This window comes from Lutra lutra, chromosome 2 (genome assembly GCF_902655055.1).
Source record: "Lutra lutra chromosome 2, mLutLut1.2, whole genome shotgun sequence".
Lineage (NCBI taxonomy): Eukaryota > Metazoa > Chordata > Mammalia > Carnivora > Mustelidae > Lutra > Lutra lutra.
In genome coordinates, this window is record NC_062279.1 from 37531425 (window position 1) to 37557599 (window position 26175).

Consider the following 26175-nt stretch of genomic DNA (forward strand, 5'->3'; position numbering starts at 1 on the left):
AGTTTATTAATATCCACTACCTATTCATTCAACTTAAAAATATATATGACTTCCTTATTGTGCTTAATGATTTTGAAAAATGATTAAACATTATTTCTCAAAGAAAATCAAAGCAATTGTATGTTACAGTATGTTGTTCAGTGTGTTGGAGTATGTTGTTCAGTGTGTTGGAGTATATTGTTGTTCGAAACCCTCTGAGGTTCTGATATGCATTTAGAGTCTTCCTCTCCTCGCCAGTCATCACCAGCCACTGAATTATCTGTCTAAATGGAACTAACATCCAGTTTTAACAGTTTACTCCTTGGACATAAAGACCCAGTGTGTCAAAAGTCTATACAGATAAGGTTACTGTCAGGGTGTATGGGATCAGTCACGACCAAAGTTCTAGTTTAGTTTTCCTTTTCCAAAGGAAAACATACTTACGTCTGGATTCAAAACCAATCTTCTCATATACTACAACTTTGAGGAAAAAAAAAATATTTTTTTTTTCTGTTGTGGTTTTGTTTGCCTGTTTGTTTTAATCAGCAGTCTCTAATTGTTTACTCAGCCTTGTGTCAGAGAAAGTTCATGGCAGTCTGGAATTCAACCTCAGACCAAGGTCTTTCTCTGTTGCTGAGGCACTCGCACAATTAACCTCAGAGGGAGGATGCTATTCTGAAGGTCCCTTACCCCAGACCTTTGATATTTGTGGGGGAGAGGGCACTCAGGAACTTAGGCTTTAATGTAGATACTTTAAACAAAATTATGGAGCCTCCAAGTCAGAATATGAAGACAACACCATTATTATCTTTAGGAAGATTTCACATTTCTGAAGACTATGGCTTCCTTCTTCCAAATCCTCTGGTAAGTATGGAGCCTTGGACCAGGGCAGAATAGGTTTCTCAAGATGCCGATTTGTTCCTTCTTTTGTTTGCTTAATTTATGTGGTCATCGGGAGACAGGTGATCTAAATACCTGGACAAGATGTGACGACTTAACGTTTAATTATAAACAAAAGAAAATGACAGTCCCGGCTCAGCATAGCACAGCTCAAACAGAATGTTTTAAGGCCAGCCGCTTTTAATAGATTGTCAGTCAGTCCAATAAACTTATGAGCAAATCTGTAGTTACCAAGAAAAAGTTGGAACTTATAGATCAATTAAAAGAACAAATCAGTTTTTCTTGGCTTGCTAGTGGGAGAGCAAAAAGAACTCTGGAGGTCGGGGTACTTTGGGCATTGGTGGGAGGAATCAGATATTCACAGACGTTGCTGAGAAGAGGAAGTAACCCTTGAGAACTAACAATACTTATTTCTTAATTGTACTGAAGTTACAATGTAATGCAATTCTTTCATTACTTAACTTTTAACAGCACTGCTTACTCTCTAGGATGTTAAGCTGTTAAGAGTGCTTAGAAACCAACCTGTCCCAACTTCCTGCTTTTACATTTGGGCTACCTAAAGTTCAGAGGAAGTGACTTGCCAAAGTCATATAGTGTCAAAAGCAGAACTAGTACTCAGGGCTCTTAACACCTTTTTTTCCTATTCATCATAGATAAGGTCCAAACTACATGGTTGAGAATGAGGGGTCCAATATTGCAGTTATTGCAATAACCTAATAGATCCAATTCCCCCCCATAAGCCTAATTTGTCATTTAACTATGATTAAAGAATGGTCTAGAATTCAATGAGCTTTTATTGAATACCTACTCTAATGCTCATTTACTTTCAACCGTTATTTGAGGAATACTGATGAAGATATCATCTATTCATTGGTCTCGAAAGCTGTCTGTAGAGCCATTAGTTGAGAGAACAAGTCATAGAGCTACAAGTAACTTGAACATCAGAAGTAATGACTTCAGCATGTTGTGGAGAGTAGGGCTGTAGCCCAGAGTGTAGATTGTATTCTCTGACTGCCACTGGGGTGACCAAGAATTTGCTTTTGCCAGGGACTTAAAGGAGTCCCAAGATGTGGGTCTTTCAGGGCTAAAGCAGGAAAACCCCGGGCAAACCAGAAGGGGTCAGTTGCCCTGACTTGTACTTACTAACTCTTGTAACCCTGTGTTTATCACAAGAATTGCCTGACCCTGTTTTCACATGGAGTGGATGGAGATCTAGTGCCCCTCCCACTAGACTGCTGTGGAATCAAATATTTTAAATAAATCCAGTGAAAGACTAGAAGCAGTTCTCCTGCCCTTCAGTCCAATGCTCATTACGAACTCCATTCCATGTGTAAAACTTGATTCGGGAATATACTCATCATCCCTGGTTCACAAGGAAGAAAAGGCCAATAGGCTAACACACTCTTAGTGGGATTGAATGTGTACACTAAGCTGAGGAAAAATAATCTTATGAAGTATGTAACTTCATAACACCACAATGATTGAGTCCCACTCTGTGTTTCCTTTTTGACAAACAAGAAAACTACGTAAGAAACAATAACTGGTATCCAGTGTTTGTGATATCTGGAGCCAGATCCTGTTTATCTTGTGACTTGGTTAATGGATAACCCCTTAGAAAAAATTTCCATTTCTGAGTTTATATAAGAAAAAAAAAATTCCCTGGTAAACTGGGCCTTCTTTAGGGTAGTCATATGTCAGATTTCTGAAAATGTGATTCTGTGTTTCAGTTTTAGTTTCCTTTGATTTGTGTGAAAATTTTAAATATCTCTGTTTCTGGGAAGAGGTTTGAGGAAGAAGTTCTAATCAGAATCTACCCCAGGTTGCTCCATCCATCAGAAGGGATTTTTGTCATCAGTGGTATCAGGCAGCTGGTGTCAAGAGAGGTGTTGAAATTGATCACAAATTAGGAAATGTCTCACACTGACTTTGCTAAGGGCACAAACAGGTCTTGCTTTCCTTTAGTGTAAAGGCAAGTGATGGGAGAGCTTTTCTGTCATGTCGACTAACCCAAAGATACTCTTTTGGCAAGCTTGGATGCTTACTATGAATATTTACTTCAAGACTCTGAAGAAAACAGTCAAGCTATTGAATAAGCAAATATTGTGGCTTTAGGGAAGGGGGGCTGATTCCAAGAGTATTAAATACTCTACCCCACTGTTTCTGTCCACTCTCAAATATTTCCTGGGGCTAATGTTTCAGTGTGGGAAATGTACACCTGTCAGGCTCCTGTCCATAAATATGCTGCAAAAATCGTTTGCCAGATCATGTGTCCTGTGCCTCTGTATGTGTGTTTGGGTGGAGGGAGGTGGGAAGTCATTTTTCTTTAGACAAAAAGAATACAAGGAAACCAGTCTGGCAGGAAAGGAGGGACCTACAGTAGATTACAGCCATAGATTAGATGAGTACGGAACAGAGATCTCCAATGTTAGGCTCAGGAATCTGTATTTCACGCATCTGGCAACTGAGATAACCCAGCTGGTGTTTGAATATTTTCCCAGCAGGATGTTAAGTGCAGGGTGAATTAGAGCAGCAGCTCCTGGACTGCACACCAAAATCATTTGGGGGGCTTTAAAAAATACTGACGCCAGAGCCCCACCCCAACAGTTAATTCAGAGTCTCCAGGCTAAATTGCTTTGTGCTTGAAAGCTACAAAATGCATCGAGGACAATGCAGGTCCAGGTGGGAGATGAAGGCTATAGAAATAAAGTTGTCATGGCTACAAGAAGCACTGAGTAGAGCTCAGAAGTAGTTTCAATACAAAACTACAGGATGCTTCTATGAACATAAACTTCCTGTCAACTATTATCTTTGATCTACTATTCTTACCAGGGTGGGGAAAACACTTGATTCTTTCCTTCCTTTCTTTCTTTTTTTTAAACAGTTCCAAGCTAAAGAATTAGTTCCCAGGCATTATCCAGAAGTAACTCATAAGTGAAGAAGAAATGATGGAATTAGAATATCACTCTCTCGGGGCGCCTGGGTGGCTCAGTGGGTTAAAGCCTCTGCCTTCAGCTCAGGTCATGATCCCAAGGTCCTGGGATCGAGCCCTGCATTGGGCTCTCTGCTCAGCAGGGAGCCTGCTTCCCCCTCTCTCTCTGCCTGCCTCTCTGCATACTTGTGATCTCTGTCTGTCAAATACATAAATAAAATCTTTAAAAAAAAAAAAAGAGTATCACTCTCTCTCCAAATGTACCAAATGTAGGCATAGCTGTCACCAAAAAAAAAAAAAAAAAAAAAGAAAGAAAGAAAGAAAGAAAGGAAAAAAAAAAAAGCCACAGACAGCCCACTGACAGTTCTTCACTACACACTCCTGCTCCAAGTAACTTTTGAGTACTGTGGTGAGTGATGGTGGGTGTGAGAGAAATCCAGACCTGCTCCTGCAGTTCTGGTCTGCTGGGGGTGTTTCTCTAATGGGGAGGACAGGATGGTCAGTGGAGTCACATTAGGGGAACCTCCTGAGAAAAACTTTGCTGAGGAGTGAGTTAGGGGAAATTGGAGAGACTGATGGACTCTGAGAAACAAACTGAGGGTTTTGGAAAGGAGTGGGGGTGAGGGAATTGGGTGAGCCTGGTGGTGGGGATTAGGGAGGGCATGGTGTGGTGCATAAACAATGAATTCTGGAACATTGAAAAGAAATAAAATGAAAAAAAAAATTTTTTACTGAGCCCAGCCTGAAGGAGAAAGGCAGCACTGGACGGGCACCGGGAAGGGGGGTGGTGGTTAAGAGTGGGAAGAAGACAGGAAATTCAGTTGTGAATCAGGTGTTGTCCCTGCATTCTAATCCTCTTTGGAATGCGGGCTGTGCTGTAGGTATCAGAGGAGAAAAAAAATGTGATCTGACCAGCTCTTATTAAGAAGGTTCTGAAGGGGGGCGGCGGGGGTGTTGGAGGGAGGCACATCTGGAGGAGAATGTCTGGCAGGTGGCAGGTACAGGAGAAGCAGCAACAGCCTGGAGGTAAAGGCACCAGCAGCAAAGGAAAGGAGGCAGGAGCATGAGATCTTCCATCTGGAATGGGTGGGAGGGTGCTTTCTGTCAAAAAGATTCTAGCGCTGAATGGGAATTTAGCTGAAGAAGAAGGACTATAATGCTAAAGGGTCTCCAGGATGACATGTGGGCAATGGTAGAAAGGATTAAAGCTGTTCTGGAGAAGAGAAGCTTTAAAGAGTTCAGAGATGATCCTGGTGCATACCAGAAGTGATGGGGAAAGCTTCCTGGAGAAGACAGAACTTGGAGCAAGTTTGCAAGGTTAACTGGTCGGTTTGGATAGACAGAGGGGACTCCCGAACATCATCTTACCTAGACATAGTTTTAATGTTCTTTCTATTGGTTTGTCATATTTTATTTTCTTCTGGATTGCTTCGGTAGCATTACTAACCATTTATTTGGGGTTTTTTTCTTAGTTTAATTTTGATCAAAATATTTATTAAACATATTTTATGTGGGGGGAAAAAGGGAATATCACCATCTTATTAAAACCAGTGAAAAGGGGCACCTGGGTGGCTCAGTGGGTTAAAGCCTCTGCCTTCAACTCAGGTCATGATCTCAGAGTCCTGGGATCGAGCCCCACATCGGGCTCTCTGCTCAGCATGGAGCCTGCTTCCTCCTCTCTCTCTGCCTGCCTCTCTGCCTACTTGTGATCTCCATCTGTCAAATAAATAAATAAAATCTTAAAAAAAAAAAAACAGTGAAATAATGGACAGAGGAAAGAATCATCAATGGCGGCTCAGAACCAGACACAAGGCATCTCCTAAGAGAAGTGCACATTCCTCACTGCCTGTGAACTATGCTTGACAAAAATTCTGATGAGGCTGGCGGTGCTTCTGATGGCTCAGCGTTCTCAAAGATGATCTTTGTCCAGGGCTCAGAAGTTCTGTTTGGCAATAAACCCATAACTGATTCTTTAGCGCACACACACACACACACACACACAAAGGAAACAAACTGAGGATTATTGGAAGGGGCATGGGTGGGGAGATGGGTTAACTGGGTGATGGGCATTAAGGAGGGCACTTGATGTGATAAGTACTGGGTGTTACATGCAACTGATGAATCACTAAATTCTACCCCTGAAACTAATAATACACTATACGTTAGCTAAATTGAATTTAAATTTTAAAAATTTTCAAAAAAAGGAAAAGGGGAATTTTAAGTGTGCCATGGAGCAGGAGAAAAGGACTGGTGCCAATACTCTTAGGGATGTTGGGAACTTTATTCTTTTTTTGGACTTTTTTTTCATTTTTTCATTTAAAATTTAGGTAATTAACATACAGTACAATATTGGTTTCTGGAATAGAATTCAGTGATTCATCACTTACAAAGGACACCCAGTGCTCATCATAACAAGTGTCCTCCTTAATACCCATCACCCGTCTAGCCCATTCCCCTGCCCACCTCCCTCCATCTCCCCTCAGTTTGTTCTCTGTCATTAAGAGCCTCTTATGGCTCGTTTCCCTCTCTCCTTTTTCTCTTTTCCCCCTTACCTGTGTTCATCTGCTTTCTTTCTTGCTTTCTTTCTTAAGTTCCAGGTATGAGTGAAATCATATGATATTTGTCTTTCTCTGACTGACCTATTTCATTTAGCTTAATAAATCCTAGCTCCCTCCATGTCATTGCAAATGATAAGATTTCATTTTTTGATGGAACAGTAATATTCCATTGTATTTATATACCACATCGTCTTTATCCATTCATTAGTTGATGGACATTTGGGCTCTCTCCATAGTTCGTCTCTTGTCAATAATACTGCTATAAACATCTGGGCACTTCTCATTTCAAAAACTGCCTTTTGGTTTTGTTGTTTCCTTCATTGTGAAGTCCCATTAGTTTACTGAACTTTATTCTTTTAGAGGGATCAAATAACTATTTGAGAAAAAGAGACACATATATACTGCCCTGTAGAAATTCACAATCCTTGATGGAACCCCAGATGCTTAGGAGGAGGAATAGAAAAATAATTGCTTCAGTACTATTTTGTAGCATTGGAGGCTATGGTTTTCAGATAGAAGTTGTAGGTAGGAAATATTCAAATATTTTCTTGAGAAATTATTGCCACCTCTCCTAGTTTCTGGGGCATGCCTGATCATGTTGAAGGGGGATTTGAGGTAGTGATGGCAATAAAGTAAAGACAGAGACCAAGAGATCAGATTTCATAATAGGTAATGTAGATCAATATGGAAAAATGTGTTTGGGGGAAGGGAGATTGGATAGCGTATGGATTTCTGTACCAAAATTAAGGAACCAAGAAAGGTCGGGGCAGGGGGTGGCTGGGTGGCTCAGTCAGTTAAGCAGTTGCCTTCTGCTCAGGTTACAATCCCAGAGTCCTGGGATTGAGCCCCACATCAGGCTCCCTGAGCAGCAGGGAGTCTGCTTCTCTCTCTGCCCCTCACTCCACTCTCATGCTTTCTCTCTCTCTCTCCCTCTCAAATAAATAAATAAAATCTCAAAAAATAAAAAAAATAAAAGAACCAAGAAAGGCAAGTCGAGCCAAAGGGGAAATTGGCAGACAGAGATAAGCAAGTAGAAGCAGGGCTAGCTAAGACAGTCCTCTGAAAACTGGAATTTTAAACACTGATGCCACTTAAAGTTTTTGGTGCAGGAAATCCGAGCTGCAGAGAAACATGTGACGATAAGGGGAGACAAGCTGACAGATGCTAAGAAAGAATGAAAAAAATGGCCATAGGAAAATACAAATATGCTCTTTTCATTCAAAAGGAGACTCAGGGCATTTATTTGTTTCCCGGGACTGCTGCGACAAAGTTATCACAGTTTGGTGGCTTAAAACAACAGAAATGTATGCTCAGAATGCTGGAGAGCAAGTCTGAAGTCAGGGTGTTGGCCAGACTAGTTTCCCTCCCGAAGCTCTGCAGGAGAATCCCTACTGGCCTCCCCTGTCTTCCCGTGGCTCCAGGTTTTCCACTTTCATGGCAGAACAGCTCCATTCTCGGTGTTGATCTCCATGTGGCCTTCTTTGTGTCTCTATCTTCTTCCTCCTCACTGTCACTCTTCTGAGGACACTTGTCCTTGGAGCCACCTTAATCCAAGATGATCTCATCTTGCAATCATTAACTAAACTACACCTTTTCCCAGATAAGGTCACTTTCGTCGTTTCCACGTGTGTCTAACTTTCTCTCTCTTTCTATTTACTCTCTCTTTTCTCTCTCTTTCTCTCCCTCCTCCCTTCCTTCTTTCCTTCCTTCCTTCTTTCCTTCCTACCTTCCTTCCTTTGTGGAGGCATACATTCACTCCACCATGGGAGTGAGGTAAAAAGATAAAAGCATTCCAGGGAGAGAGGGACCTGAGCAACCAGAAATACGATTGTCCTAAGATCTCGATGGTGAAGACAACAAAGCAGGTTCACGGCCAAGCCGGGAGCCAAATACGAGGCTGGATCCTAGGTCCTGGGGATCACGACCTGAGCCGAAGACAGACACCTAACAACTGAGCCACACAGGCACCCCTGGATCATTGTTATCATCAAGCCTAGTAATTTGATTTCAACATTCTTTGTTTAAAACTCTATAAATACCCAGTTTAACAAGTGCTTTTGAACCAACTTTTCCATCCTGCTGATTTCCTCATTAAGGAACCAAATTATCTTGGACATACATTCTCTATTTATGTCAACAATTTTTTTAACTTTTTGAAAATTATACTTTGACAGAGGTGTAATAGGAAATCGATTTTTACAAAGGAAAGAAAGCCAAAAATTTTATTATCTTTGCCCATCCCACGCCTGGATCTTCCAGTTATTGGAATGAGAGTAAGAAAAGCACACAAGTTTCAGTCTCCTACCCAGTTACACCCATCTTCCATCCCCCTATGTCCTCCATTCTCCCTGTGTTTACTCCAAGGTGGTTGGTGTTAGTGCGCTGAACTCTGAGTCAGAGTAGGTTGGGTAACCTCAGGAAAGCAGAAAGTCATCCAACATCCCTGGGCTCTATTTCAAGATGGAAATGAGATAATATGTTCTTTTTTTATTATTTTATTTATTTGAGAGAGAGAAAGACAATGAGAGAGCACAAGTGATGAGGGGAGGGAAAAGCAGGCTCCCCGAGGAGCAGGGAGCCCTATGTGGGGCTCCATCCCAGGACCCTGGGATCAAGACCTGAGCCGCGGCAGACACTTTGACAAAGCCACCCAGGCGTCCTGAGATAATACATTCTAACCCAGGACATGTTCAACGCAAATGTAGACGGATTACAGACATAAGCATCAACAATTAAACTAGAAATAGCCTAAAAGAAATATTGTTGGGATGGGAAGAAGTTTCTAAAGCATAATGTAAAAACCCAATGGCATAAATGAAAATATTGGTTCACTTGACTATCCTGTTGTGAACGGCAGTTTCACGCACTACACAAAATGTAATGATCAAAGCATATGAAAAGATATTCAATCTTGTTAATAACCACTGAATTATAAATGTATACGATAATATGATAGCATGTACAATTTCTGGAAAACTACTCAAGAAACTTGCAAGTGTTGTTATAACTAGATGGAAGGATGAGAATTAGGGTACTTTTACTTTCCATCTTATAAATTTTGTGCTTTTGAAATGTTTTGCTATAAACATTGATTGTATTATTTTTAATTATCATTTCCAAAAGATATATATTTCTTGTGAAGTTATTTTAATAAGTTTATTAAACATTAAAATAATTATAGAAATTTAATGCAATAATACAATACATATCCTATCTTAAAAGCATAACATAAATGAAAAAACGTTTGGTAATGCCCATGTCTAGAATCATTGCTAAGCAGCACTCCCATTATATATCACATACCATAACTACAATTATAAATTTATGTAATTTTTCTGTTAAAAAATCAAGAAGTGGTTTTCAACCTTTCCATGTGAAGAATCTTTAATCCAGCAAATCCACTTTCAGAAATTTGTCCTAATAATAAGAAAATACCCAGAAATATATGTATAAGGATGACTGTTTCAGATTTGTTAATAGTGAAAAATTAAAAACAATTGGTAGTATTCATTAATAGAATACTGGAATACCATACAAGTTTTTAAAACAGATGTGCTAGATATGTGTGAACTGACAGAAAAAAAGGTGCTAGCTTACGAAAAACTCATCAGCTAATCCTTGTAATTAAAAAAATTACCTTGTAATTAAAAAAATCTGGCAATCAAAAAATAATTAACAATTCAATACTTTCTTCTGTCTTTAGAGGAAAAGCTAGAAAGAGACACTACATTCTTAACAGATGATGAAATACCTTCAAAATCCTTTCTCCCCTTCTTGATCATTTTCAAGGTCCCACATCAGTGGTTTTCAAACTTTGGAGCATATCAGCTTCACCTGCAGGGTGTGTTTAGCAAACCCTGGGCCCCATCCCAGAGTCTCTGATTCAGTAGGCCTGGGGTGAGGCCTGAGAACATGCATTTCTAACAAGTTCCCATGCTGTTGGACTAGGGAAGCACAATTTGAAAGCCCAGATGATCATGAAAGCATGGTTTTCTTGTGTTTGTGTGATGTGTGAATCACAAACATCAGAACTTTTAATTTTTTCTTTTTTTCTAATTTTTATTGAAATTCTATTTAGTGAACACACCATGCACTGTTGGTTTCAGAACAGAATTCAAAGATTCATCACTTGCATATGACACTCAGTGCTCATCACACCCAGTGCTCTCCTTGATATTCATCACTGCCTAGCCTCTCCCCCACCTACCTCCCTCCATCACCCCTTGTCTTTGTCTGTGTTTTTAAGAATCTCTTATGGTACGTTTCCCTCTTTCTAAAGAGGGGAGAGGAAAAATCAGGAGGAAGGCAGAGATTCCTCTAGGAATCTAAGGGAAAAGAAAACGTAAATACTCCACCGCAGCCTAGCTGAAGGCAGAAGGTGGTATGTATGGATTTCCATGCAGGTGAGAAAAGCAGAAATACAGGATGCCTCCATTTAATTTTCAGAATAGGATCGCTAGCCTAGGCATCAAAGAAGGAAGGCCGAAGGTGATGATTTGGTTACAATTTTCCTTGTTGAAACCGACTTTATTTTATTTTAAAGATTTTATTTATTTATTTGAGAGAGAGTGAGTGTGTGGCAGGGGGGAGGCAAGAACAGAGGGAGAGGGACAAGTAGACTCTGTGCAGAGCACGGAGCCCCACATGGGGCTCAATCCCCTGACCCTGAGATCAAGACCTGAGCCAGAATCAAGAGTCAAGACAATCAACCAACTGAGCAATCCAAGTGCCCCTTAAAATCCACTTTAAAAGGACCCTCTGAATATTGTAACTCTGCATCTGTTTCTTTTATGCAGATTATATTCCATCGTCTCTGTAAAATTGCATTCACTTTTTGTTCATAAAACATATGTATTATACAAATGAGATGACAAACAAGTTGCCAGTTCAGAGTCCATTTACCATAAATGTCTCTGCCTTTATTCCTGCTAATAGTCAACTCTGCGTCCGCTCAGTAAATCCCCAAGCTTGTGTCAATGTAATTATCAGCCCTCTTCGACTCTGCACCCATCGCTGAGCAATGCTGGGGAAGATTATACTACCATCCTTATAAACTTTTTCTCCCAGGGAGAAGAGCACAGAGCAAGGTAGACTCCTTCCCAGAAGCAGGAGTATTGTGTGAAGAACATGTGAGAATGGGATTCCTGGGTGGCTCAGTTGGTTAAGCGTCTGCCTATAGCTCAGCTTATGATCCCAGAGTTGTGGGATCAAGTCTCAGATCTGGCTCCAGCAGGGAGCCTGTTTCTCACTCTGCCACCCACTCCCTCTGATTGTGCTCTCTCCCTCTCTCTCCCTCTCTTTCTGACAAATAAATTAATAAAAGTTTAAAGGAAAAAAAGAAAAAAAGAACACCTGCGGAGGAGAGTGTGATGGAATTTTCTTTCCATGACATCTGAATCTATAGTAAAAATAAAACTAATATGATGCTGGGGTGCCTGGGTGGCTCAATTGTTAAGCCTCTGCCTTCAGCTCAGGTCATGATCTCAGGGTCCCCGGATTGAGCGCTGCATCAAGCTCCCAGCTCAGTTGGAAGCCTGCCTCTCCCTCTCCCACCCTGCCTGCTTATGTCCGTCCCCTCACCTATCTCTCTCTCTCTCTCTCTGTGCCAAATAAATAAATAAAATCTTTAAATAATAAAAACATTATGATGATGATGGTATAATCTAATTTGTTGTGAAAACTAGTAGGGAATTCTCAGTTTGTCCTGAACTGATTCAGTTTTAAAGATAGCAAAGACAGGATTAAATAAAGTCTAATTTTCAGAGATTGTGGATTGGACATTAGATTCACCCAGGTTATGAATTAATTAGGAGTTTGAACCCCAATTTGTCTCACATTCTGAGAGACAGAAGACCGCCTCTAACAAGTAATCTATGGGTAGCTTATACTTCCATACCTCTTCAAACTGTGCAGGGTCTTATATAGTATTATAATATAGTATAATGTACATAATATAAGACAGTGTACTGTTTGTATTTTTATGTTTAATTTCTTGTTCCTTCTCCCATCTATAATTAACTTAACACCAACCCCTTTCTTCAAGTCATAGAACCTGGACTTCAGTCCCCTTTGGTGAGAAATTGAGTTCATAAAGAGCAAATTCCCTCGAACTCCCGACTTTCACCTTCTATTACTTCAAAGCCAGGTACTTCATTAGGCCTTTTACTCCCCTTTTCCCCTTCTTCCCTGACATTTTGCCTGTGATTACTCTTGTCTGTCCTTTATCTTCAAAATCTTCCTCTTTCAAGACTAAACTGCTCAATGTTCTCATTTTAAAATTGAGATAGCTCTCAAACCCGCATGACTTCTTGCTAAGGTCCAAGACTCTCCTAAACATAGTAATTTACTCTTTCAGTCTCTATGATCTCACTTCCTCAACACACTAAAATTTGAACCCTGCTTCCATGACCCTGACCTAAATTTTTTATATATATATATATACATATATATGTATATATATATATATATATATATATATATATATATAAAGACTGATATATACATGGGTACCTTCTTAATTTTTTTTTCCAAAGTGGACAGTCTTCCTTTAACTTTCCACGGAAACACCCTGACCTTCTGATAAGTCCCTTCTTTGATGTGTCTAATGTCTTCTAATGTCTAGACTTCTGTAGGGTGATTCTCTTCTGGCCCACTGAAACTCTTTTTGATCTGTGCTGCTGGATTCACTTCCTCTGCCTGCTTTGCCATTGTTCCTCAGTGTGTGCTGATCTGGGCCTTCTCCTTTCACTTGGGGACTTCTCCTTAATGAATTCATACACTTTTGTGGTTTTAACTTCATGTGAAATTTTTACCACAGTTATGCCTCCCAACTGTGCATTTCTTTTTTTCTTTTTTTTTTTTTTTTTTGACAGACAGAGATCACAAGTAGGCAGAGAGGCAGGCAGAGAGAGAGGAAGAAGCAGGATCCCTGCTGAGCAGAGAGCCCGATGCGGGGCTCCATCCCAGGACCCTGGGATCATGACCTGAGCCGAAAGCAGAGGCTTTAACCCACTGAGCCACCCAGGAGCCCCCCAACTGTGCATTTCTAATACTGATTTTTTTCCTGAACCTCAAACTGCAAATGCACTTGTCCAGTATGTAGCCATATCCTGACATTCTAGGCTATAAATACTGAACAATAAACTCACTATTTTTATGCCTTCTCTTTGACCTTCCCTGCATTTCTGTATCAATCTATGTTCCCATCGATACATTCAGTAATCTATTTCCTAAACATGGAAATCATCCTTACATGGCCTCTCCTTCTTAACCCACAGATACAACATTCAGTTGCAGTTTAGACTCTGAAAAAAGGAGGTCCAGACCATAGGGATAGATCAGGAGTTGGCAAACTTTTCCTATAAAAGGTCAAATAGTAAAGGGGCGCCTGGGTGGCTCAGTGGGTTAAAGCCTCTGCTTTCGGCTCGGGTCATGATCTCAGGGTCCTGGGATCAAGCCCCACATCGGGCTCTCTGCTCAGCAGGAAGCCTGCTTCCCTTCCTCTCTCTCTGCCTGCCTCTCTGCCTACTTGTGATCTCCCTCTGTCAAATAAATAAATAATATCTTTAAAAAAAAAAAAAAAGGTCAAATAGTAGATACCTGAAGTTTTGCAGACCATATAGCTTTCTTGTTGCAACTCTCTGACTCAGCTGCTGTAATGTGACAACAGTTGTAGACAATATGTAAACATATGAGTGTAACTGTGTTGCAATATAAGTTTATTTACAGCAGAAGGTATAGTGTGCCATTTCCTGGGATGGAGCTAGGATTGCTGAAATTCAGCCTATGTTTTACTTGGCTAAACCCTGGGTCCAGCACACTCAATGCTATTAGACTAGGAGTCGTCTTGCCCTTAGTCCCTTTCTCTAAATTTAATCACTCATCATTTTAATTTTACTTTCCAAATATATCTCTTCTTTTTTTTTAATTTTATTTATTTATTTGAAAGGGAAAGTGCAAGCTGGGAGAGGGGTAGAGGGAGAGAAAACAAGCATTCTTCCCCTAGCCTGAGATCATGACCCTGAGATCACCCTGAGCTTAAATCAAGAGTTGGACACTTAACCGACTGAGCCATCTAGGTGCCCCTTTCCAAATATTTCTTGAATATTTCCTTTCTAAATTCATTGTCATTGTCCAAATTTAGTCCTCAAGTAGTACTTCAAAGCTTTCCTAATCTGACTTTATATCTTCAAATCTTATCAACAAAATTATCATTCTAAAATTCAGATCGAACCATGTCACCAACTACATGAAAAGAAAATTTTTATGCACTTTATAAAAAGCACACTTGATCTGATTTTCTGGTCTCATCACTGATCACCTTTTCTCTTGAGCTTTACGTTGCAGTAACACTGAGTCACCTGTAGTCCCAGGAAGCACAGCTCTCTCCTATATCCACGAACTCTTCTGTTTTACTTCTTTCCCATTTTCAAATTTCCCCCAGCAAAGTCACTTTCAGACTCTAACACTGGCCCCCATTGTCATATTTCTACAAACACTTTCCTTTTATTTCCCGCAACTGTTAACAGAATTAACAACTTCCTCTTCTTTGCAAGTTCTTAAGCTTGCCCACATGTCAGTAACTGAAAGTATTACACTGCATTGGGATATATCTGGCTACATTTTTTTTCTGACTTACTAGATTACATGCTTCTTAAACCCAAGGACTGTATTTCAATCATCTGTGTGTTTGTAATGCTTAGCACAGGGCCCAGCATAGAGTGAATTTTCAATACTTGTTGAACTGAACTGACCTGAATTCTAATTTAAAACTGAAATATGAAAGCAGTTACTCCCCCAGGCTGCTTCCCAGAAAGGTCTAAAATACTTAGATGGGAGCGCTTGGGTGGCTCCGTGGGTTGAAGCCTCTGCCTTTGGCTCAGGTCATGATCCCAGGGTCCTGGGATCAAGCCCCACATTGGGCTCTCTGCTTGGCGGGGACCCTGCTTCCTCCTCTCTTTCTGCCAGCCTCTCTGCCTACTTGTGATCTCCGTCTGTCAAATAAATGAATAAAATCTTTAAAAAAATAAAATAAAATACTGAGGTGTTTCCATTTTGAATGCAGAAAGAACTTCCAGATCATTTCAGGCCTTGGATGGAAATTGCCAATGAACTCCCTCATTTGATTCAGAGTCAGCAGCTTCAAGCTCGAGTAAATAAGGTATACCTTTTCACTCGTCTCTTTAAGTTCTTTTTCTCTTTAAGTTCTTCTCATCATCGTATTTTCATCCCCACACCACATTTCTTTCTCAGAATTATGAAAATGGGTCAATGGACCCAGGGACACCAACGATTGCCATTGAGATTACCAAGAAAGTGACCTCGCCTTTTCTGAAGAGTGGAATGATTTATTCCTCATATTACACATGCATTTCCTGAAAATCTCCACAGCCTGCACAAAATAATTTCTGAAACACATTAGGCACTGAACAAATATTTGTTTACAGAGGGAAGGCCTTCTGGTTGGGAATTATAGGTAAGCTGATGGATAAGATCTAGCTGGAGAAGGGTAAGCATTGAAATTCTCAGTGTCCTCCTTGTATGTCACATGGTTGGCACTCCTCTCCCTTGATTTTACCATCAGGGTCTTATAGAATAGTTGAGTCAAGAGAATTGCTGAGTTATAAAGTCAGGCTGGTAGGTTCTGCAGAAACAGTTGATAAGAGGAGCATTATTTCCCAAGAGTGAGTAAGAAACAGTGAAACTTCTTGGTCCCTGGAGCACTTACAGTATCCCGCAGTAATAAATAAGATGATGTAACAAGAAAACATGACTTTGATTCAGGAAGACCTGAGTTTGAATCTTGGCTTTATTATATAGTAGCTATCAAGTTGAAAACAAATTATTTCACCCCTGTAGTTCTACCTCCTTTTTTACAGAAGGGGAGAAGTTCTGGTCTCATGGAATTGTTATAGGGACTAAATCACTTCTTCTGTCCCTACCATTCAGCAGCATTGAGTATATATTTTTACTTCCCTCTGGTCTCTTCTCCAATTTGGAGGGCTGTGAGATTTCAGAGATACAAGAAAGCTTTCCCATGCCCCCAAATTCTCCATCACTGACTTAAACATATTTAATATCTATAAATACTAATGGATTTAAAAGTACTTACTAGATGCCTGCTAAGTGCAGGCATAAGATTGGAAATCCTGTAAGAGATGTAAGAGACTGACTTCAGTGTTTATGAAGATAGCAAACTAAACCTAAGAATTTATTTTCCTGCTGCATAAAGTCCCATTAATAAGACCAAAGAAATAAAAGAAGAAGAAGAAAAATAAGAAAATATCTTTAAGTGCAGGGAACAAGAGAAAGTACCAAAGATGGATGAAACTTTAAGAATGTTTGTTTCATATTAAGCAAATTTTATCAGAGTGTATTGTACCCACACAAAGGATACCACCAAAGCAAACTGAACCTCTGTAGCCTCCTTCTCCCAGTTAAGAGTAGCAAGACATACAAGCAAGGTGGATCCAAGAATGATTTGTAGAAGGACAGATTAAGGTTCTATACGTGAACTACACAGTTCTCTGCACCAGGCTTTCCTTAGGCTTTATTTGATTACACTGTCAAGAGTGAAGTGAAGGATTCATTGAATTGGTGCTCCTCATATGTGAAAAACAGTGAGAAAAGGCCAGGAGTGTACAGCTAACTTCTGGCTACTAAAAACATGGAAGTTGGCAAAAGAGTTTAGTACAGCTGTGAAAATAATCCCCTGACACTTCTACTGGGTTGAATAGTGTGTCTCCAGAAGTTGTCCACTTGGAACCCAGGACTGTGACCTGATTTGGAAATAAGGTCTTTGCAGATGTAATCAAGGTAACTGAGGTCATACTGTATTAGGGCGCACTCTAATCCAGTGTGACTGGAGTCCTTATAAGAAGAAGGGAATGTGGACACAGACCCACAGATACACAGGGAAGAAGACCATGTGAACATAGAGGCAGAGAGAGAGAAGAGATGCATCATCTACAAGCCAAAGTGTGCCAAGATTTGCCGGTAATCACCAGACACTGGGAAGGGAAGAGGGAACAGATTGTCTGTCCTTCAGAAACTCCAGAAGGAACGAACCTTATAAATATCTTAATTTCAGACATCTAATGCCCAGAATTGTGAGAGAATACAGTTCTATTGTTTTAAGCTTCTGAGTTGGTGTTTGATTGTAGAGGTGGCCCTAGGAAACTACTACAACACTTGTGGCCAGTCTCTACATTTCTAATTATGTATAAAACATCTAATTACATGAATCCACTTTTTTTTTTAAAGATTTTATTTATTTATTTGAGAGAGAGACAGTGAGAGAGAGCATGAGCGAAGAGAAGGTCACAGAGAGAAGCAGACTCCCTGTGGAGCCGGGAGCCCGATGCGGGACTCGATCCCGGGACTCCAGGATCATGACCTGAGCCGAAGGCAGTGGTCCAACCAACTGAGCCACCCAGGCGTCCCACATGAATCCACTTTTAAGACTTCACTGGGGCCCCTGGCAGTCTAATTCAGAAAAGCATGCAACTCTTCATCTTGAGGATATAGGTTCAGGCCCCATGTTGGGTGTAGCAATTATTTAAAAATTTAAAAAAAAAAAATCTTAAAAAAAAAAAAAAGGCATCACCAGCATAGGCTGAGACTGAATCAATTGGAAATCAGTCATGAAAAGCAAATATTATGGCTTCCAGGACCATACATGGAGCTTCAGACCAAAAAAATTGTTCTCCTGAGCCCTTTAGTTGGCACAGACAACACAATAACTGGATTTACATTTTTTATCTTAAAGTACCTCCAGACTAGCCACCTTGCTCTTAGAAAGCCCCAGGAAACCTACCCGTATTTTGGTAAAAAAACAACCAACAAACAAAACTTGTTTATTTATTTAGATACATCCATCTTATTCCAGAACAAGTCCCCTTTCTCCACTCCATTGTCACAAAACACTACAGGCAACTGACTTGCTCCCGGGAAGCTACACAAGAGGAGACAGCAGCATTCTGGAAACATGATTAAGGGACGCTTTAATAGCTACTAGTTATGATAGAACTGAACACAGTCCCTGAACATGAATCGATAATAACAAATTACCATGTCATATGAAAAGAAGGAATAAGTCAAAACACAGTAGGAAGGGATTGGACATTCACAACTAATGGCTCTGATAAGATCAATGTTTTTGAAATTCTAATTAATCTCTCCAGTTTATTTACTTTGTAAAAATAAGTGAAGTTGTACATAAAAGGAACTATTGGGGAGCAAAGAAATAAACAAGCAAAAAACTCAATATAATCTCACATAAATCAGAGAAGCATTGGTTATAGAAAAATGACACACTTTTCATAAAGTATAAAGCAAAAATTAAAGAAACATCAACTCTCAAAAAAATAAACTATAGAAAAGGAGAAATGGATGACCCAAATTCTACAAAGTAGAAATCCCCAAAGCAGAGTGGCATAGGTTGAGGAAAAGCAAAGATTCAAGCACATAAGAAAAAGTTTTCAGATCTTAGGAAAGATTTGAGTATTTTATCAGAAAGATATTGGGGTTGGGGGGACACCTATAGATATCCCTGTGAAATTTCAAATTTTTTAGAATAAGAAGGAAAATTTTCAAGTTTTAATCAGGAAACAATAAAAAACAAAACTGGTTTACTTATGGAGTAACAGGATTATTTATAATAATAAGTATTAAGCGGCAATTTAACACCACTTTGAATAACTAAAATCAAAAAAGAAAATTCAGCATTATCAAGTGCTGATGAGGACATACACCAAAAGAGACACTCTTTCTTTTTTTTTTTTTTTAAAGATTTGTTTATTTATTTGAGAGAGAGAGAGACAGAGAGAGCACAAGCAGGGGGAAATGCAGAGGCAGAGGGAGAAGCAGGCTCCCCACTGAGCAGGGAGCCCGATGTGGGGCTCGATCCCAGGACCCCGAGATCATGACCCGAGCCGAAGGCAGATGCTTAACAATCTGAGCCACCCAGGTGCCCCAAGAGACACTCTTTCATTCTGCTGATGGGAATACAAAAAAATAGTACAGCTACTTTGGAAGACAGTTTGGCAGATTCTCAGGAAGTCGAATATAGACTTTCCATATGAACCAGCAGTCACATTCCTAAGTATCTACCCAAGTCATGTGAAAATTAATGTGCATGGAAAAGCTTGCATGTGACTGTTTATAGCAGTTTGATTCATAATCCCCCAAACTGGAAATAACCAGCCTGTCTCTGAACAGGAGAACAGTCAAATTCTCAGAGTACATGGACTGAATGTAGATTTTGAACTCCTAGTCCCAATATGATGGTATTAGAGGGTGGGGCTTTGAGGAGATGAATTAGTCAGGGTTCTCCAGAGAAGCAGAAGCAAGAAGATACAGACATAGAGAAGAAGATTTATTAGGAGGGACAGGCCCACATGGCTATGGAGACTGCAACCTGCAAATCAGGGACTTAGGAAAGCTGAAGGCCAAGGAAGCCAAGAGTGTTAAGTCCCAGCCTGAGTCTGAAGGTCCGAGCACGGAGAGCACCGATGTTCCAAGCCAGGAGAAGATGGCTGTCTCAGCGTAAGCAGACAGAAAATCCATCCTTCGTCCACTTTTTTATTTTATCTGAGCTCTGATGGAATGAATGAAACCCACCCGAATCGCTGAGCACGATGTTCTTTACTCAGCCTACAGTTTAAATGCTACTCTCCTCCAAAAACACCCTTGAAGACACACCCAGAAATAACGTCTTACCAGTTACCTGGGCATCCCTTAGCCTGGTCAAGTCAGCACATTAAACTGAGCAACGCAGAATGTAGCTAAAGTGGTTCCTGAGTGCTCTCTGACCCTCTTCAGCTACCACGTGAAGATACACCATAAAGACAACAGTGCACAACCCAGAAGAGGACCCTCCCCAGAACCTAGTCATGCTGGGCCCCCAGCCTGATCTTGGGTTTCTAGCCTCAAAAATTGTAAGAATTAAATGTCCAATGGTTATAAGCCACCTAGTCTGTGCTACTTTGTTATAGCTGCCCTGACTGGATGAGACACTGAGTTAGAGCCACACAACGGAATGCTACTAGGTGTCAAATATATCTTGCTAAATGAAATATGTCAGACCCAAAAGACTGTATATTGTATGATTCCATTCAAATGACATTCTGGAAAAGACGAAACTTTAAGGACAGAAAACAGATCAGTGATTACCAAGGACTGAGGCAGAAGAAGTTGGTGGTTGGCTACTGCAGGAGAAGTTTTTGTTCTGTGGGGTATTCAGGGGTGGCGAAACCCATAGAATTGTATATCATGAAGAGTGAATTGTATGCAAATTTAAAAAGCCAATTAACCAGAACTGGGGAGGAATCTAGGGGTGGAATGTAGACTACAACAAACGAGTATAACTGTGTTCCAGATGCATGACATCATTTCATGGGGGGGTGAGTTGGGGAGAAAGGAGCTGACCTAAGCCACAGTGGGAAATGACCCTGTGGCTAAAATCTGTTTGGCCAAATGGAAGAGGAACAGCACAGTATTACTATACTCCAGCTGGGAAATTGGTTTTCCAGTGGGGGTATGGTTTAACAATTCTGAAACTGCTTTATATGTATGCTAGGTTGAGCAGATAAATAAATGGATGGTGGATGATACTTTGCTGTCAGAGATGAAAGTTACAAATTGGCCAAAAGGGAATTTGAATCAACCTGCAGCACTGGATTAGAGTTGGAGACAGGAGTATAAAGTCACGTTTAGCTTACGTATGTGGGTAAATAGATAAACGTATGCGGATAAATCAATATTGTATGGATATGGATATATATATAATATGTGTGCACACACATGCACACCCACACATGTCCTAGTTTTGTCCCGTGAGGACCTAGGAGCAGTGGCACCCAGGAGGAATGGGCAAACCCAGTGCAGGGACACTGTTCTCCAAAAAAGGAACAAGGGCTCCTTGGAGAAAGGGCTGATGATAAACTTGGGACAGGGCAAATACAAGGTGAACAATGTTACACTGCCAGGAAGTAAAGCAATGCTAACAAAGGGAATAGTTCGGGCATGTCAAACGGGACACAAAAGCCAACCTGAAAGAGCCCCAGTGGCCAATATAGAACAACATCGCAAGCAAGTAAACAAAGTAGCACTGGGTCATAATCCAGAGTAAAAAATAAATATGTATCTGTCTATACTGATATTTTTTAAAGATACTGTATGAATATTAATAAGATTTTAGGAAAAGGTGTTTAGAATCCAGATTTTATTAATCATCCATGAGAACCAAAAAAAGTAAATTATCAATCAAATCAAGAAATAAGAAAATACACTATCCAAACACTTTGTCTCAAATGTTCAGAAATTACTCTAGCATCACGACTCCAAATCAGAATAAAGGACTCAGGAAAGACAAAAAAAAAAGAGCATTTAAGAAAGACTACCAAATAATGAAATTAATGAAATATATGGTCAATTTTCTTGGGGGCGGATAATAGTTACTTCTTAGTAGTCACTGCTAATGTGTCTGTGAAATAAGAAGGAATTTCTAAAATAGTTTGTGCGTGCATGTGTGTGTGTACGGACATAGTCTTTTGGCCAAAGTGCATTAATATGATGATGGAGTTAAAATTATATTTATTTTTAACAAGATGTTAAAAAAATGTGGAAGTTGTGAAAGTAAAATAATGCTTAGTTCATCATGCATGTTACATAATAAATGAACAAATATATGTATATTTAACAACAGCAAGGTGAGAAGATTTGCCTTATCAATTATCATGACGTAATATAAAACTACAAATATTAAGATCAGATGATATGGGGGGCAGCAATAAAAAGAGAGGACCACTGGATTGGCTACTTTTATCATAAAAATAAGTTCATTCCAGATGGATTAAGAATTTATATGTAAAAGACAAAAATTTAAATGTTATAGAAGAAAATTTAAAAGAATATGTACTTGGACTAAGGAAGATTTCCTAATGACTAAAACTGGGATATTTTTATGATAGACTTAATTTCATTAAAATAGAGTCTCCAGGGGTGCCTGCGTGGCTCAGTGGGTTAAAGCCTCTGCCTTCAGCTCAGGTCATGATCTCAGAGTCCTGGGATGCAGCCCCGCATCCGGCTCTCTGCTCAGCAGGGAGCCTGCTTCCTCCTCTCTCTCTGCCTGCCTCTCTGCCTACTTGTGATCTATCTCTGTGTGTGAAATAAGTTGAAAAATCTTAAAAAAAAAAAAAATAGAGCCTCCATTCATCAAAATAGACCATAAAGAAAATGAGAATCCAAGCCATAAACTGAAAGATGATGTTATCACATATATAGCTAAGAAAAAGATTGTAGCCTGGATATACAAAGTCTTGGAGATAAAATAGAAAGACAAACAACCAAGTTAAAAAACTGTGCTGTAAACATGAACATTTTACAAAATAGCAAACATGAATGACCAAGTAACATATGAAAGATGCAAACATTTATTAACAATCAGGAAAATGAAAATTAGAACTGTAATGAGATTGCATTTTACAATTTCTGTATTTACATTCCCTCTTGTAATAAAACACAAATATGAAATCAAGTTCATTACTTTAAATTCAGGAAAACATTAAGTTTATGACTCATTCTCTCCCTAACCAATTCATTGTTTTTTTGTAGAAAAAAACTTCTGTTACAAAGAGTATTTGTTGTTGCTGTTTATTTTTTTCTAAATCATTTTTTAAAATTATTTGTGTTTGATTGGAAAGGAGAGCCCAGGGACTCTGGAATGTGCAAGAAATTTCCAAAAAGTCTCTAACCAAGAGCCACATTCCCAAATCAGACTTTGTTCCTTTACCCTAAGATGGCACTATAGGTAAACAGGGGCTTATGGCTATTGAACATCGGAAATGTGGTTAAGACAAACTGATATGTAAGGTATTCACTGGATTTTGAAGATTTACTATAAAAAGAGCAAAGTATTTCAATATTTTGTACTGACTATATGTTAATAATATTATGGATGTACTGATGTAGAAAAATACATTATAATATATATATAAATAATATAATATTATGGATATACTGATAGAAAAATACATTATTAAAATAAATGTTATGTTTCTTTTTAGTATTTTTTTTTAACGTCCCTGCCCGAAAATTTGAAATTATACATGTGGCTCTCATTTCTATCAGGCAGGGTTAACTTGAGAAAGCAGGATAGTGGACGAAACTGAAGTAGTACCCTGGCTCAGTCCCTCCTGACTCTGTGACCCTGTGCTTACCCTCTCTGACTCAGTTTTGGCCTGTGCATTTGGGGGAAAAGTGGAACATGACCTGGCCTGGGAAGTTTTTAGCATCCTGCCTCAGGAACACTTTAGTTAAGAGGCTTATAACAAGTACTCAATAAATAATTATTAGTATTTTCTGGCTGCTTCCTATTGAAATGCAACATCTCAGCAACCACCCCCCAACCCCATACACACAGGCAAGCACGTGAACCTAGAGCACATTGCCTTTGGGACTCTTTCAGAGCCAATTTTTAGAAAGAATAAGCACACAGCTGAGTGGGGAGGACAGACACGGAAAGGCTGCCCTCTAGCAGAGAGCAGAGGAAGGATTCCATGAGCTGCTGGTAGGGAGCCTGGGCGGGAGGAGCAGTGGGTCAGAGGCTGCTCTGTGGTGCCTGGAGCTTAAAAGGATAAAACATTCCCTTCAGCAGATGAATGGATAAAGAAGGCATGGTCCATATATACAATGGAATATTATGACTCCATCAGAAAAGATGAATACCCAACTTTTGTATCAACATGGACGGGAATGGAGGAGATTATGCCGAGTGAAAGAAGTCAAGCAGAGAGAGTCAATTATCATATGGTTTCACTTACTTGTGGAGCATAAGGAATAACATGGAGAACATTAGGAAAAGGAAAGGAAAAGTGAATTTCGGGAAATCAGAGGGGAAGACGAAGCATGAGAGACTATGGACTCTGAGAAACAAACTGAGGGTTTTGGAAGGGAGGGGGGTGGAGGGATGGGTCAGCCCGGTGGTAGGTATTTAGGACAGCAAGTACTGCATAGAACACTGGGTGTGGTGCATAAACAATGAATCTTGGAACACTGAAAAAATAAAATTTAAAAAAAAAAAAAAGGATACACAAGACATTCGCCACCACCTTTTGTGGCACTTAAGGACCCCAGAGATGGGAAGAGCTGGATCAGGCTGTTTCTAGAGCTGGGGCAGCCATGGGAGGAAAGGAGGAGAGCAGAGGTGGGGAGGGGGTGTGTCAGGAACCCGCAGCTCCTTGTTGTTTGGTGTCAACCAGGACAGGCAAGGCTATTCCAAGCAAAAGTGAGAAACTAGTCCTTGTTTAGGCAGGGTAACTTGTGGGCAGGGTGTGACTTTCATGAGGACACCATCTGTAAACTTCCAAGTGACACATTTCCACCAGGTAAAGGGCATGAAGAAGAGAAAACACCCCTCCAGGGACACTGGAAGGGTTCCAACAAGACTGCCCAATCCTTTGGCCCAGCTCAGCTAATGCCCTCTAGGGATTTGGTCAAATTCCCAAGTGTACTGGGCCTCCTTTTAGGGAATTAAGCTGAGAGAGTAACGCCTGCAGGGCAGGTCTGTCGTCTGCCTTTCATGATGCCAAGGGAGCTGCCACAGTTACACTCCAGGAAGGAAACAATCCTGGTCTGGGGAATTCATTATGCAAGAACACTCTGACCAATCTGTCAGCTCTTTGGTGGATGTGACCAGGGGCTGGCACAATCATGGGGGCCATTTGGGAGCTTGGATGGAGTGGTTGGGTACTTCCCAAACAATGTTGCCTGGAATCCCTCCATACTGCGGTGTCCTCAGATCAGGGGGAGAATGGGAGTGCACGGAGGCTCTTTCTCCCTCCACAAAAATATAAGCTGTTCCCTATATGCGAAGAACCCTTTAAGTTAGAGATCCCCTGTGCCCAGCCTCAGCGCTGCAGCTGATAATGTGTGGGTATTGCCTTGAACAGATGCCCCTCTTGAACTGCCAGTTCCTCCAGAGTTACCGGGAACAGCGCCTGGCCCACTTGGTTCTGAGCTTAATGACCATGGGCTACGTCTGGCAAAGAGGAGAGACACAGCCCCAAAAGGTAAAGGACAACCAGATGCCTACCTTGTCTTCTGCCTGTTCTGCTGCTCCTGGAATACACTCCCTGTTTGGCCCCACACTGTTTTTCTGAAGATAGGTCCCTTCTTGTTCTTTTAACCCGCTATCTGTTGAAGGAAGGACAAGTGGCCCACTTCAATGAAAGAATTTTTTCCCCTCAGAAACTAATTTTTTTCTTTTTTAGAACTTGCAGCCATTTCTCCCTTTCAATAGCTTTCACATCTATTTTCTTTCTGGCAATAATGCTTCCCGATGTATTTGAAGGCAACAACTGAGGTCTCAAAGTACTTAACGATAGCTTACCTCTTAGGGCATTTTGCCTGCCTCTGCACATACATTATCTCTTGATTTTCACAATCCCATAAGGTAAGTGAAATTCTACTGTGCCCATTTTATAGACAGCTGAGGACTACAGAAGATAAAGTCCTTGTCCACGGTCAGAGAGCAAGTGAGGGTAAAATCCAAGTCCACGTTCAGACCTTCTGATTCACCAGTGTAAACTTCTTTCCCTAGAGGTACTCATTGACATTAACAAGATTAATTTTAATTTTTAATACTCCTTTCTTTCTACTGATTATTGGTCTCTTACTAATTTATTTAAATCTCTTCTGAATCTTGACTTAACATTTTATGGTTTCAACCTGAAGATTATAATGTGAAGTCTCTGAGTTTCACAAAGCAGTAGAAAAGACTACTCCCTTTCATTTTGCAGAAGTGTCCCT

At 40.2% G+C, this 26175-nt stretch overlaps 1 protein-coding gene across 2 annotated transcripts in view; it reads left to right on the forward strand.

The window, feature by feature from the left end:
* The first annotated feature begins 618 nt into the window (after nucleotides 1–618).
* IDO2 (indoleamine 2,3-dioxygenase 2) overlaps nucleotides 619–26175 on the forward strand; it is a 60926-nt gene continuing 35369 nt past the window's right edge. The window contains exons 1-3 of one of the 2 annotated variants that reach the window (XM_047717164.1): nucleotides 620–843; nucleotides 15431–15526; nucleotides 25317–25436. In XM_047717164.1, coding sequence (XP_047573120.1) covers nucleotides 745–843; nucleotides 15431–15526; nucleotides 25317–25436 — 315 coding nt within the window. In that variant the 5' untranslated portion in view covers nucleotides 620–744. Of the gene's footprint in view, nucleotides 844–15430; nucleotides 15527–25316; nucleotides 25437–26175 lie in introns of both variants that reach the window. The other variant, XM_047717166.1, reaches the window with a different exon arrangement.